The 16,018-nt window shown below is 41.9% G+C and overlaps 1 protein-coding gene across 9 annotated transcripts in view; it reads right to left on the reverse strand.

Annotated features, from left to right (window-relative positions):
* Window positions 1-349: 349 nt before the first annotated feature.
* Window positions 350-16,018, reverse strand: part of mettl22 (methyltransferase 22, Kin17 lysine) — a 75,370-nt gene continuing 59,701 nt past the window's right edge. For 8 of the 9 annotated variants that reach the window (XR_007571643.1, XR_007571642.1, XR_007571640.1 and 5 more), the window contains 3 exons: window positions 7,779-7,947; window positions 6,131-6,369; window positions 350-4,030 (listed from right to left, as the gene is read on the reverse strand). Coding sequence is in view for 1 of the 9 variants with exons in the window: in XM_050070277.1 (XP_049926234.1) it covers window positions 3,992-4,030; window positions 7,779-7,947 (208 nt within the window). In the remaining 8 variants the exon portion in view is untranslated. The remainder of the gene's footprint in view (window positions 4,031-6,130; window positions 6,370-7,778; window positions 7,948-16,018) is intronic. The other variant, XM_050070277.1, reaches the window with a different exon arrangement.

Here is a 16,018-nt window from a genome sequence, read left to right on the forward strand (position 1 = left end):
ATATTTGAGGGAAATGGTCTTTCGTGTGTATAGAAAATGTTTTAGATCTTTGAGTTCAGCTCATGAAAAATGGGAGCAAAAACAAAAGTGTTGCGTTTATATTTTTGTTCAGTGTAGGAGGATTTAACTTTGTCATTGCTGCAAGAGACTACAGAGAATTATTTCATTTTAATGGAGTGTTTCTATTTTAACCGGTGCAGCACTGNATGTTTTAGATCTTTGAGTTCAGCTCATGAAAAATGGGAGCAAAAACAAAAGTGTTGCGTTTATATTTTTGTTCAGTGTAGGAGGATTTAACTTTGTCATTGCTGCAAGAGACTACAGAGAATTATTTCATTTTAATGGAGTGTTTCTATTTTAACCGGTGCAGCACTGTAGCATTGGTTTGACGGACCATGAAACTCACAGAACAATTGCATTTGTTATATCATCTCATAATGCTACTCAACCAATCAAATCTGTGCATTCCAAAAAGCACTGCGGCTTGAGTGTGTGAGATACATATGCAGGAGAGAGACAAGATCAGAGTCGAGACAACAGTTGGAGAAATAAGTGAATCAGAGAAAAGTAATTTCACATTGCTTTTCCAAAGACACAAAAGTAATGTTTGACAGTATAAACACAGCTTTTAACCAGGAATGAATGGACTCTTACATTTCACTTCCTTTCCAGTTCAAAACCAGTGCGTCTCATCATATGTGGTGACAATTTAAAGCAGTAATAAGAAGCACCACTATGACACAAACCACGGAGCATCTGATGGGCAAATATACCCATTCCAATCCAAACTGAGGGCACAGGAAGTAAAATATTCCAGTCAATTTATTTGTCACATGAAATCATACAAACCTCAAATCACTCACAAATGACCTGCTCTCTATAGCTAATTTCCAAGTTCAGCATTCATGACAACTGTACAGGGGGTGCATTTTATATACTTTACCTTTTTACATTTTATTAAGGCCTATTCCCTTACTTTTGCACAACTTTGAGTGGCAGAATGTCTGTGAGGCATAACCTCAGGCTCTCAGTCAGATCCATCCTTTGCATCTCCACAGCTCCACCCCCTCATCCAAATATGGTCACCTCCAAAGGCAAACCAAGATGGAAAACACACAAAATCATAGTTAAGGATATAGCTTCGATTCTATGAATTCTAGGTGACCTCCATCACCCCAAAAGGTACCATCCCAGTGACCACATTATTTTAATATGTTACAAGACAAGCTAATTTATACAGTTTAAAGGCAGATTTAAGATTATCATGATACTCGTCAAACTGTCAGCATTATCAAATTATATAATATGATGAATATCAATATAGTCCAATCTGTAAAAATAATCGCAATATTTCTTACCATATTGTCCAGCCCTAACAGCCTACAGTTTATGTATGAAGTGCCAGCATCCCAGCCAACATGACCTCACCCACTGGTTTAGGGACTCCTGTTTTGAAGCGTCAAGTCTGGCATTCTGGCCATCTTGTTTTTTTGGATCAAGAAGCAGAGTCCTACACCGGGTCACCCTCATCACCCTCAAAAAGCTGTGTAATGGGTAAAAAAATAAAAATAATATATATATATATATATATATATATATATACATACACACACATATATATATATATATACATACATATATATGTATATATGTATATGTATATATATGTATATATTTGTATGTATATATACATACATATATATATTTTATTATGGGCATGGGTACAAATGAACATCACACATTTTTTGTTTTTCAGAATAAAACAAATGAAAAAGATGTGCAGTATATGTGTAATATTGTGACATCTAAATCATCATGTAAATCATTATCAAGCTGCAATTCGTTTCATTTTCATTCATTTATTTTGAAAGTCAATGACACATTTCGAATCTTTGACCCCGTTGTCACATTCGTCACCAACATGGAGGACTCTTGCAATGAAACTTTGCAGCCTGAGGATGAGGTGGCAGCCTACATCGAGCTTAAGACACCCAAGAGGATCCTTTTGAGGTTTTATGGTGATGGAAGGAGCATGCTAAAATGTTTCCTAACCTGGCAGTGATCGAATGTTTTCACCATACCAGCATCACACACAGCCAGTGAAAGAGACTTTTCCTCCGCTGGAATTCAAGAACGGAGAACCCCGCTTAATGTAAGTAACTGTAGCCTGTGTGTGTTTAATCACAGGTGTGGACAAGTGCAGCTTTGACTTAGACAAAACAACAAGTAACGGTACTGAGCTTTACGGGCATGGGTGGATACAAGTTTTCAAAAATGGACCCATGTAGGACTCTGGCCAGAAATCTCATTTTTGGACAAGAGGGTTTGGCTGTGGAGGAGTTTTAAAACCATTCACCGGCTATTTGACCAGCTGAGTTGCTGGTGACACCATCAGCCGGCTTGAGTCGAGCTCTGACCGGCCAGTTCCACTGCAACTTTTCTCTGCAACGTTCTAAAACGTCTTGTCAGAAATCATTGGTCCGAACTGGGCTTTAGTCTGCCATATAACTTTTCTAGTGTGCCAGCATGCCAGGACCTGCACTAAATTGAATACACCTATCATTAATATTACTAAATACACCTCTCCTTTCCTTTCCTATTACAGGTTAAAATATCAGCTGTGAAAAAGGTCTATTCCCATTCATGAATTAGTCTGTTCTCATATTAGTGATCATAACTGATCATGTCCAAATATTTAATTGATTTAAATGAAATTAATCACCCTTTAAGAAGTAAAAATAGTTACAACCTCAATGTTTTTTGTGAGGCTTTTTTCTGTCTCAGACAGTTTCAGTACTGTGGCTTTTGATGTCTATTTATGTCTTTCCATTGAAAGACATACGTAAATAGACATCAAAAGCCACAGTACTCATGGGCTTTTGTCATTATTTTTGAGATATGGATTAAATCACTAATTGCCTAACAGTACATTCAACTCACAGAACTGACAAAACATAATTTGATTTGATAAATATTGCGATGGAGTTTCTTTGTCAAGCATGTCAAATGTATGTTAAAATAGCAACTCGTCCTATTTATGCAGCGTTCTGGACCCATGCAGGACTCTGGCCAGAAGTCTCATTTTTGGACGAGAGGGTGGATCTGACTTGTAGACTGTAGCTACGCCTGCACACAGCCTGTCACTCAAACAGCCTTCCCCTTAATATAAGTAAATTTAGGCTTTATAAAAGATAAACAGGTGAGTTACATAAAAATTCACCCCTGTACAGTTGTCATGAACGGGGAAATTATAGAGACCAAAAGTGTTTTTTGTACAAGGCTGTAAACATATTTATTTCTGCTGTAAAGCTGGGCATTTTAACACAGGGGTCTGTGGGGATTGATGGCTTCTGGAGCCAGCCTCAAATGGTCATTAAAGGAACTGCAGGTTTTGGCAACTTCTTGATCTGAATCTGTGGTCAAATGTATGTTAAAATAGCAACTCGTCCTATTTATGCAGCGTTCTGTGTTGCCACGAAAATAAATCAATACATTTAAATGCTTTAAACAGCATGCAGCCAAAATACAAATTCTGAGCACATGGTTGTACTGCAAAACTTTATTTAAACCTTGTTTTTAATCAAACATAGTGTCCAAACACGAAGACATGCAGCTCTGGCTGACTTTCCATTAACAAAGTTAAAGAACTTTAATTTCCTCTAAATAGCTTCAACAGATAACAGATAACCATCTGTAAGAATGCATGAATGAGATTAAAAAATAAATTATGCTACATTCATGCGGTGAATCAGTGACCCATTTTTAAATCATCTTGATGAATTCTACATGTTAAATTGCCTGTTTCTATCTTTAATTTACCAAATGATATTATTATACTGACACAGGAACACATGATGTTGCCTTGAGTTTTTATCTTTCACTTTTCAAACCTTCAACAGTTAACCGGAGTTTTGTAGAGTAACTCGTGGGGAGAATGCCGTGTTCACACTGCTGGGCTATGAGTCCATGTTGAGATGAGAACAGGACAGAATCACACTGGAAGTGGAGTGGCGGTCACCTTCCACAGCTCCTACAGAAATTAATAGTAATGTATATTAATAAAAACCTTACTGAACCCTCTTGGGGAAATTCATCCTCTGCATCTGGTCCACCCAAACTGTGGAGTGGGAAACCACAGGACGTGAAATCCATTTTCAGGTCAATGCCTGAAAGATAATTCCTAATACCTAACAAGGGCAAGTACGATCAGAGTAGCGTTGGCCCAATAATACTGCAAAATTGTGAGACAGCAGAAAGTGCATTTGCATCGGTAGGACAAAGTAACATCCCACCTAGTGCAAGGAAGTGTGAGTGTTATGTTGCCTCTGTAACACCTCAAATAAAAAAAAATCATACTTCTGTGGGTTTTTTTTTTTTTTTTTTAATGATATACCCCTTTTTTACAGTCATGAGCTGGCTTGGTGTGGTCCATCAGCCCAGCACAGCAGGGATTTGCATTTCCATTACAACAGGGCAACCTGCTTAACGGTGTGTCTTTAAGTGATGATGGCTTGTCTTAAGTCATGATGGTTAAAAGCAGAGTGCTGATCCACGGCTAAAGTCCCCTGTCATTTTTGCTGCATGTGTTTTTCCATCACACAGCAGGGCAGGTAAAAGAAGTTTATGTGTTGGAGGTGAGCTGTTTGCAGAGCCGCAGTAAGAGCTTGCTGCCTGCAGCTCTAAGGCCATGTTTACCTGAAAACGATCCACTGAAAACAGAATTGTTTCTCATTTTCGTTTTGAAAAAAGTTCCGTGTTTAGACGACAAAGTTTTGATAACAATCGCCATGCACATGGATCCGCAAAAATGACCAAAAATGCTGCAGTATACATGCCAGGCCAGTAGTTGGCGGTGTGACGCTTACGCTTCCTTCTACAGAGCGGCGATGTATAAACAAACAAAATGGCAACCGCACGAACGTTTGTCTGGACAGACTGCGAGGTGGAGTTGCTACAGTAAATCTACACTATGATGGGGAAGCGTTGATAAATTCAATAGGGTGAGCAGCATAAGCAGAGCTCGGGAGTCCGCCATTGTTGTTGTGATGGTCGACTTTCTCGTGCATGCCTAGTGACTGGAAGCGTAATGCGCGTGTGCGAAAAGTCTCCGTTTTCAGAGGAACTGCATATTGCAAGTTTACATGACAACGGAGACGGTGCCGTTTCCAAAAAATTGCACTCTGGAACCCGTTCTCAAAACGTTGCGTTTTCAGGCACCCAAAACGCTGCTGTCGTGTAAACGATTGGCCAAAACGCAACTAAAGTTTACCGTTTTCAGTTGAAATCATTGTCGTATAAACGGGACCAAAGTCTAACATGTCACTGTGGCTGTTTCTGCTTTCACTTTCCTCCCTGCATTTTTTTAGATTCTTCACAATAAAAGTCCCACATTATTTTGTTAAGTAAAAACTGTTATTGTAAAGCAGCAAAATAAGGAAATGCTGAGTTTTTCAGCAGCAACTTCACACAACTTCTAATACAGCTAAAAGTGAACATGAAACAGTAAAATAAATCACATATCTGAAGTACAAACAGGATGCAGGGGATAAACTAAACTCCAACCACAGAGATTGAATTAGAAGCTACAAAAGTACTGAGAGCTGATCACACGGAAAAAACGCCTTTCTCTCTGGTCTCCTGCAGACAGAGGTGAGTAGATTCTCGCAACACACACTGCTTGTTTCAGGGGGAGAAGCAGGGCTGTTGGGGGTTGGCTGCAGTCAGCGTGACGTCACAGGCACAGCTACCCGCTTGAGGGTGGGTGGCCCCGCTTTTGGACCTACTCCAGAGAAGGTCCATCTCTGGCACAGCTCAGTATAGCACGGTGCATCTATACTGATAATGGAAACGCAAATTGGTGCAGCTTGGCCTGACTCGGTGCAACCAAAAGTGACAGTGGAAAAGGCCCAATAGATGTGCAACTTTTGGGCCTCAAGAGTGCAGTGCTGAGTAACACTTTGCAGGTACTGAATGGAAGCAAAGCAATTTATGCTTTATTAGCTTCCAAAAGATGAAGCTAAAGGCTACATAAAGCTGATGCCTTTTTAAATTCACTTAAGTCACTGATAATTGTGTTTGTGCTACGTATGTGTTTTTTTAACAGTAATGAAGCAAAAATCTAACAACTCACAGGATGGTTGCAGCAGCTTCTTGTTAGGGTCCGGGCAGCTAAGCTGCCAGGACACTATTGTAATCCTAGGTATTCTTCTTCTTCTTTCTTCTTTCTTCTTCAGAGGAAATCATACTTCCCATGGGTGAAAACTCACCAAACTTGGCACAAAGGTCCAGTCTCATGCCAGATATCCTCAGCTGTAAACTCAAGCCAATAGTCCTGATGGTGGCGCTACAGCAAGCGTCTAAAGTTGAAAACTTTGAAAATTCATAACAAATCAACCATACGTGTTACAACTTCACAGCTTTCATCAAACTGTAGCCCCAATACTTAAGAAACTTTTGTACATTTAAACCTATTAAAAACTATGAAGTTCATCACTGTTTTTTTTTTCAAAAACTGTAAAACTTCTTAAATCTATCTCTTCCCACAATTTTTGCTCAATTGACACCAAACTTGCTACAGAGCATCTTCAGACTGTCCTACAAAAACTACATTTCTCAGATTTTTGATATATCAAAAATTGAGCCTACAGTGCATCAAAATGTTTGACTGTAAACGGTACTGTAAACATGTACATGCAAATTCGTGCTAAATAAATCTTCAATGTTCATGGAAAAAAAAGACAAAATTCTAAAGTCATGGTAGATGATGTGTGGCAAATTTCAGAATTTTATCTCAAAAACTGAATTTTTGACAGCATTTTGAATTTTGCTCTAATGTGAACAATTGGAGTCAATGTAAAAATGGCAATTTTAAACATCAGTTTTTCACTTATGGAGCAAATCAATCATTGTTACAAACAAATTACCAACATCTCCATGCTGTCTAGATGCAATATGTGTATTTTCAGATTTTTGTTTCGATAACGGAATTTTTTACAGTGGTTTGAAATCTGCTTTTCCATGCATGGACGGCTGCTAAACCTGCACGTCTGGCTTAGTGAATTTGTGAAGCTACACATGAATTGTCACTGACTAATTAGCTCAGTGAGATAGAAATTGATTCTTAGTCTCAGAGGTTGTGAGTTTAAGCCTCAGCTGATGCAAAAGGCAGATTGTGTTGCTAAATTCCTAAATGTCTTCCAATTCTTCTGCTTGTTGCTCAGAATTGCCTAAAAATGCCCGGACCCGACCCATCGCTGTGATTATATTTGATAATTATTTCAGTAGGCGGTGTGTGGTTTCCTTACGTAGCAGAGCAATTTGAACATATTTGAATATTGGGGAGAATTTTTCTGCCTCAATATATATTATAATTATTGCCTAGATTGTACGGTTTTAAATTTGAGAAAGTTTATGCCTCATGGCTTGTCTACACAGAAGGTCCTTCAGCTGCCTTTTCACTCACACTTCATCACCTTTTTCACTAATCTGTCTCACACGTCTGACAGAAGGAATTTTTTCAATTGTAATTAATACACCCGTTTACACAGATTGAGTAATGGATCTAATTCTGCTTAGACTCTGCCTGTGCAACTGCAACCCCGGTGTACCTTAATAAAATGTCTACACAGGTTACATAGTGAAAGAAACACATTAGTAGTGCCATCTTCAGTCCTATATCTGTGTCTACACAGTGAGTTCAGAGAAATTTAGATGGATTCAGGATTTAGATTAAAGGCTTTCAGGTTAAGGATAGGGTTCAGATTATGTGTTTTCCTCACCAGTTGCTCTATGCGTTCATACAGAAGAAACTGAGCGAAGTTAGAAGGGAGCTGTTCCACTCGAAAGCTGCATCGTCCATCCACCTGGTCCTGGAGTTGGAACAGACAGTGGCGGAAATGGTTGTAGGCATCACAGGAAACATCCATGTGTCGCAGGGTGAAGTTCATCCTTGTGAGAAATCCAGGCACAACGGGAAACACGATCACTGCTTGAGCTTGTAACTTGTTTGTGTGTGAGCTATAAACAAACCTCAGAATAAAAAAAAAGCTTATGCTTCACACATATCATCAAAACCCAAAAGAGAATTACCACTTTGCGGTTGTATGCCGATATGAACCAGTCAAGCTTCTCTTATAAAAAAAAACGTATCCATCGAGGCAACCACGTAAAAAACGTGGATGCCTCACACACATCTTCCCCCTGACAACACAGATGATCTATACAATCAGCACAGTTTCAAGATTAGTGTAACCATTCAGTATCTGACCAAATGTCTCCCCTTCTGTTCTTGAGATATGATGTTTAATAATGGCCAAAAAGGGTTTTTGTAGAACATTATGCTAGATATAAAATGTGATCACTTCTTGATTTTATCCTATTAGACACTTGTGAAAATGCGTCATAATTAGTGTTTGAATATCTGAATTAATGCCAGAAACATGTTTTGTGAGGTCCTGACCTTGACCTTCAACCATCAAATTCTCATCAGTTCATTCTTGAATCCAAGTGGACGTTTGTGTTAAATTTGGGGAAATTCCCACATGGCCTACTTGAGATATTTTGTTGACAAAATAAGACAGATGCAAGGTCACAGTGACCTTTGACCAACAAAGTCTGAACAGTTCATCCTTGAGTCCAAGTAGATGTTTGCACCAAATTTGAAGAAATTTTCTCAAGGTGCTCTAAGGATTCCATGTTCACAAGCATGAGATGGATGCAAGGTAAAGGTGACCTTGACTTTTGACTAAAATCTAATCAATTCATGCTTGAGTCCAGGGGATGAAAAAATGTCCTCAAGGCATACTTGAGATATCATGTTCACGAGAATGAGACAGATGATGTACGCACGTATGGATGGACAGACAACCCAACACTAAAATGCCCGAAAACAAAATACATTCAGCTACAGCTATCACGGTCACAGAGGAATTAAAGTAACAAAAGAAGCTCCCTGTTTCACTTAGGGCAGAGAGACAGAGGGGACTGGTTAACAATACAGAGAAGCTGTTTAATGATGTATATTTTGTGTATATCATAAGCGGGTAACAAATATATTTTGGCATTTCACATTTCATCTGGAGAAAGATCACCTATTTCTGAGGTTCACCAAATTCCAACAGAGCCGTGGCACCAACTCTTCCACTTAACTGTTTACCAGCTCAGTTAATCTTTGCATCCTTTTCTGGCTGAATATGACTATCCTTCATCTTTGTCACTTGGCTACTCAGAAGCTTCATGGTGAAAAATCTGCCTATTGTACATGTTTATCTTCACACAAGGAGTCTCACAGAAGTCCGTGAGTCCCCTTCTGACACCAATGACAGTCAATCATACAAAAGACGGTGACTGGGTGGGGGCAGTGTACTGTATTTGGACCTGTTTTTTTTGTTCTTTAATGTGTGAACAAACACTGACAAACACCAACATGCAAATCAGGAAATACTGTAAACATAACAAAATATACATAAAGAAACAACATTTAACTGAAATACATAACATTTAGAGCTGATGACAAGGCCTAATTCATAATGAACGCATATTTAACTACATTTTAGGAAACTGTTGGAACAGATTTCCCTGAATATCCCGGCTTCCATTCACACATGACCCCATGAAGAAAATGTTTCTAAACATCTCAGGGATAGACAGAATGTTTGAAAGGGGCTTATGGCGACCGTCTCTTCCAGAGTGCTTGTTCGAAACAACTCTAAGAACTTTTGACTTCCGATGTGGTCAGACAACACCTCATCTCAAAATAGAGTATGGTGAATGTGGGAGGAAAGGTAGTTTCGGCACGGTCACTACCTGGAGCTCACATAAACGGAGCCTGGGTTTGTTGAATGTGGCAGTGCTGTTTGGGCTGAGAAAGCCATGTGTAAGTAAGGTAAGGAGGTAGTTGGGTTATCTTACTTATATGTTATATGTGTCAAGATGGCGCCGGTGTGTATGGCTGGCCGTCTGCTGCTCCCACTTTGGCTGGCATTTTTGTTGTTTGTAATCCTTGGCACTGTACAGATCGAGTCTCTGCTGGTGTATGATCGCCAATCCCTCTTAGATCTGAGACATAATGTCAGAGATCTAAGTATATTTGATCACGGTGGACAGAAAACTCTGCCCCCGCTCCTGTCGGAAATCCCGACTCACCTTTACCGGGCCTCGGCTCTACCCCCCCGGCGGAAGCGTCTCCGTCGCCGCGGTAAACGCGGCGGTCGGCTGGTGAAGCTGAAGGTCTGCCTGGCACGATCTTCGTCCATTTCCCGGTCAGGACATGGATTATCCTTTCCCTTCGCTGTGCCCCGGCGTTTCCTGGACCCGATCGACGCCTGCCTGGTACCTGTCGCCGGTCTGGTTGAGGGATTCCGGCCCCGCCGCCCCTGCTCTCCCCGGCTCTCTCAGCGCGGGGTGAATCTCCGGAACCTGAAGACGCTACTCCGGGCTCCCCGATCCGCCGAAACACAGGCCCCGGCTCCTGCCAGGATTGGGCTGGTAAATGCCAGATCACTGGCAAACAAAACGTTTATCCTGAGGGATTTCTTCAGCTCCCGTGGCCTGGATTTTCTCTGTGTGACAGAGACCTGGATCGGTGCTGGTGAGTGCAGCGCTCTTGTCGAACTTTTACCAGCTGGTTGTTCTTATTTTAACTCCCCGCGGACGTCAGGCCGTGGAGGAGGAACGGCGACTGTTTATAAAAATGACTTTAAATGTAAGCAGTGCGCTGTGTCATCTTATTTCTCCAGCTTCGAAGCGACTTTATTTGAGGTGGGTCGCTCTGACCCGGTGATGTGCGCTGTCATCTACCGGCCCCCCAAGTACAATAAGGACTTTGTGAAAGACTTTTCGGATTTTCTGGCTGAAATCATGCCAAACTACGATCGTGTCCTTTTTCTTGGGGATTTTAATATTCATGTGTGCTGTCCTGATAAGCCGTTGGTGAAGGACTTTTTAAGCCTTATTGACTCTTTTAATTTGGTGCAGTGTGTGTCTGGTCCCACACACGAACATGGTCATACATTAGATCTCGTTCTTTCTCATGGTTTGTCTGTGTTTAACTTGAAGATCTGTGAAAATGTCATCTCTGACCATATGCCCGTATTGTTTGAAGTTGTTTTTTCTTGTACTGCAGTTAAATCTTGCGCTCCTGCTCAGCGCCGTCGGACTTTTAACCCTTCCACTGCTGGTCAGTTCTCCGCTGCTTTCGAGCAGCTCTGTGCCTCCTCTTACTCAATGCCTGCTGACACGGAGGAGCTCAGCTCCTGGTTCCACTCCTCATGCCGAACCATTCTGGACTCTGTGGCTCCATTAAAAACAAGGCAGCCTAAAGTGAAACCCGAGCCCTGGTTCAGTGACAGGACTCGTGCAGTTCGACGGGAGTGCCGCAAAGCTGAACGCAGGTGGAAGAAGGACAAGCTCCATGTTTCATTCCAAATCTTAAAGGACTGTTGGCACCTTTATCAGAACACTATTAAGGAAGTCAAAAGAGAATACTTGTCAAACCTCATTGTGTCAAATAGCCATAACCCTCGTGTGTTATTCAAAACTATTGACTCTGTTTTAAATGCCCCACAGTCTGTCTGCTTGGAAGCATCCCCTGAGCTATGCAATAACTTCCTGCACTTTTTCATAGACAAGGTTGTTAACACAAGGGCTCTCATTTCAGCGCCTGCCTCTGACCCCTCTGTTTCTGTCCCTTGCCAGGCTGTGTTTGATAAATTTGAGCTTGTGACCTTGTCACTTTTAGATGATGTGGTTGGCCATATCAAGCCATCAGGTTCCCCTTGTGATGCTGTCCCTCCTCACTTTTTTAAAGAAATCTTCCCTAGTATAGGGCAGCTGGTCCTTGCCATCATTAACAGCAGTCTGTCCTCTGGTGTTGTCCCCATAAGCTTTAAACATGCAGTAGTGCAGCCCCTGCTGAAGAAACCTGGCCTCGACCACACTGTATTGGCTAATTTCAGGCCCATCTCCAAGCTGCCTTTCATTTCGAAAATCTTGGAGAAAATTGTTCATGCACAGTTAAAATCTTTTCTGGATGAGCATAATATCCTGGAGGTCTTTCAGTCTGGTTTTAAAACCCTGCACAGCACAGAGTCAGCTCTACTAAGGGTTTTTAATGACATCCTCCTGGCAAATGATTCTGGTGATTATGTAATTCTTGTCTTGTTGGACCTAACAGCTGCCTTCGACACTGTGGACCACAATATTTTAGTATCCCGGTTGCAGCACCATGTGGGCATCTGTGGTAGTGCTCTGGAGTGGTTTAGATCCTATCTGGCAGACAGAACTATGTGTGTAAGCCTTGCTGGTTCTGAGTCCCACTCTGCTCCTCTGTCATATGGGGTTCCACAGGGCTCAATTTTAGGGCCCCTGCTTTTTTCATTGTATTTGCTTCCTCTGGGTTCCATTCTTAGAAAGCATGGCATCTCCTTCCATTGTTATGCTGATGATAGTCAGATTTATGTGCCGCTGAAGAAGAGAGATGCTTTCTCCCTACAACCTCTTCTGTCATGTCTTGATGACATCAAAGACTGGATGGCCTTAAACTTTTTAAACTTCAATGAAAAGAAAACAGAGGTGATGGTGTTTGGTCCAAATAGCTCCTGTGAAACCCCCCCTGTTGATTTGGGCCCCTTGGCACTATATGTGAAGCCAACAGTTTCTAACTTGGGTTTTAAGATGGACAGTGGTTTTAAATTGGAGCGTCAAATTGGTGCAGTGGTTAAGTCCAGCTTCTTTCACCTTAGGCAGCTGGCAAAGGTTAAACCTTTTCTTGCACAAAAGCACTTTGAAATAGTAATCCATGCCTTCATCACGTCCCGGCTGGATTACTGTAACGCACTTTATTTTGGAGTCAGCCAGTCTTCCCTCGCACGTCTCCAGTTGGTTCAGAACGCCACTGCTCGGCTACTAACTGGAGCACGTAAGAGGGAACACATTACGCCCATTCTGGCCTCCCTTCACTGGCTGCCCGTGCACTTTAGAATTCATTTTAAGATTCTTTTATTTGTTTTTAAATCTTTAAATGGTCTCGCCCCACCTTACCTCTCTGAGCTGCTTCATCCCTACGCTCCTGCTCGGTGCCTCAGGTCAGCTGATCAGCTGCTCCTGGATGTACCGAGGACTAAGCGGAAGCTCAGAGGGGATAGAGCCTTTTCTGTGGCGGCCCCCAGATTGTGGAATGATTTACCTGTCCACATTAGACTGGCCCCCTCACTGTCCGTTTTTAAAACCAGTCTTAAAACCCATTTTTACTCCTTGGCTTTTAACCCAGCATGAGACTCTGCTCTTGTTTTACTGTTTTATTGTTTTTATTGTTTGTCTTACGTTTTTATTTTTGTACAGCACTTTGTTTCAGCTGTGGTTGTTTTTAAAGTGCTCTATAAATAAAGTTGAGTTGAGAGTTGAGGTTGATGCGGGGAGCAGTGAGAGCTGGCATTACGGGAGTGTCTCTGGGACGCCAGAGATCACTGTCTAGCCTCCTGGAGGTGTCGTGGGACCAACTCGACGAAACACTGGTGAAAGGAGGTTCCCACCTGATTAGGGTTGGGTATCGTTTGGGTTTTTTCTGATACCGGTGCCGAACCGATACTTTTAAAAAAACGGTACCGGTGCTTAAACGGTGCCTGAACCGATACCTCAAAATATGAATTTTTTATGGAGGTTGAAAAGTGGCACAAATGGGCCACCTTTCAGAAGTGTGTATTTTGTATAACAGTTTTAAATTATAATAAAAACAATGTTTTTATTTATTTATTTCTGAGGAAAATAAGAAATACCTAGAAATAAACAGGTATATGAACACTATTAACAGTTTTAAAATAGAATAAAATAAAAAATAATATTAACTCTATTAAAGTCAGGTCTCTGTAGGCAGCCCAGGCTCCGCAAATGGCAACAAAAACATTTGGGTCCAGGCTGTACCAACCAGCCAGCACAAGACCAGTGAAAGCAAGCACACACACATGAACGCGGTGCCTATGTCTCACAGTCTCACGCAAACGCGCACAAGTGAACGCGGTGCACAGAGAGGCAGTTAGAGCTGCAGGCTACAATGAGGCTAAAAACAGAGTTCAAATGACGTTTTTCCAAACAACTTTTTATGTCGGGCTTCAGGACACTTGGATCACTGTGAACGAGCAGTATGGAGATATTTTGTGGTTTCAATTATGTGTTTTTGGACGTTTGAATGTGGGGTGCCGTAAGCCTCCATTAGGTGGAGTTGTGTTGCTACCTCCTCTCCCCTTGGATCTCTGCAAGTGTTGTGAGGACTCTAAGACTTCACCTGAGCCTCCATCGGCATATGGGTGAGTAGATAATGGGTGAATTTTCATGTTGGGTGCACTATCCCTAACAGGTGTGTAAATCCAGGGTAACTAACAGCTATCGCTTGTTCATGACAGAGTCACGGAGGACGAGGGGGGGAGGAGGGAGGGGCGAGCTAGCTCCGTGGTGCTTGATAACATTGTTGAACGTAAACAGAATGTGAATAGGGCAGCTGACAACAAGGGAAAGACCATGTGACCGCTTGGAAAGACAGCTGACAGGAGGGAAAAGACCCCAAAGGTGCTGGCATGGGCTAGCAACCCATGGCAGCTGTGGTGGGGCCTAGCAGCCTTGCTACAACCAAAATTAGCTACAGCCAACATAGGGAAAATACCCCAAGAGTCAGCGAGAGCAGGGGTGAAAAATGAGTCGCATTTGGATTACTCGGTAACAGACATTGGAACGGACACGACTATGCATTGGATCTGTGACTCAGTTTAGGATGGGGGCACAGACCTATCCACCAGGGCTAGAATTAGCAGCACTCAGGGCAAGGCGAGCGCATCTGTAGAGAACAAAAGTAGCTCAATCAAGAACAGGATGCTTCAGGTTTGTTCTTGCAGCTGGCAGAAAGTAACATCAATAAAAGGCCTCAGAACTCATCAGGGAAAGAAGAAGTGTGTGGCAAAGAAAGGGCAGAGTAGCCGCATTGATCAGTACTTCCTAAGAAGTCAGTCGAGTCAGTCGGATGAAGTCCAGCGACAGGCAGAAAACCACAGTTGGCAGGATATCAGTAACACTGCCACTGAGGAGGAGGTAGTAAGAGGGGATGCAGGTGACACTGAGGTTAGCGGGCCAGTCAGAGAGAGAACGATGGAGCAAAAGGTTAGAGTTAGATGGCCTAGGGCAAATGACAGTAAAGAATGGGAGATAGTTAAAAGAGATTTGTCAGTAATCTAAAGCAGGCTTAGAGAAAATGCAATATAAAAGTTAGAAAAGATGAGAGATATAATTTACTCATATGGTGCAGAGAGGTTTGGGTGCATGAGAGAAAGAGGGGTGAGAGGGTACAGTCAGGTAAGTGTAGGTGGCAAAGAGAAATAGAGAAGTTAGTTAAGGAAAGGAGACAGTTAAGAAAGCAGTGGAAAAAGGCTACAGAAGAAGAAAGGGAGGGAACTAATATTTTGCAAGAGGAGTTGAGAAGCAGGCCAGCAGCTCTTAGAAGGGCAGAGCATCTCAGGAAAATGAGGAGGAAGAAGGAATATGTAAGGACAGCTTTTTTCAGGGACCCTTTTAAGTTTGTTAAAGGATTGTTTAGCCAGGAAAAGGTTGGGCAGCTAAAAGCAGCACGGCTAGAAGTTGAAGAATATTTGAGAAATACATATTCAGATTTAGAGAAGAATAGGATAGTAGGTTTTCCACTGGATATCCATTAGGAGGGGTAGAGCATGAGATGGATGTCAGACCACCTAGGTAGAAGGAAGTTCAGGAGGTGGTCAGGCGTGCAAAGGCTGCAAGGGCCTAATGGAGTCCCCTACTGGGTTTATAAAAGTGCACCTGATATCCTTAAATTTTTGTGGAAACAGCTAAGAATAGTTTGGGAGAAACAAATTATCCCAAGAGCATGGCGTAGGGCAGGGGGTGTCCTCATTCCTAAGGAGAAGGAGTCTGTGGACCTTAGCCAATTCCGGATGATTTCTCTATTGAATGTAGAGGGGAAGATTTTCTTTAGTGTAGTAGCGCAAAGATTAGTTAGCTA

Source organism: Epinephelus moara, chromosome 18 (genome assembly GCF_006386435.1).
Source record: "Epinephelus moara isolate mb chromosome 18, YSFRI_EMoa_1.0, whole genome shotgun sequence".
Taxonomy (NCBI): domain Eukaryota; kingdom Metazoa; phylum Chordata; class Actinopteri; order Perciformes; family Serranidae; genus Epinephelus; species Epinephelus moara.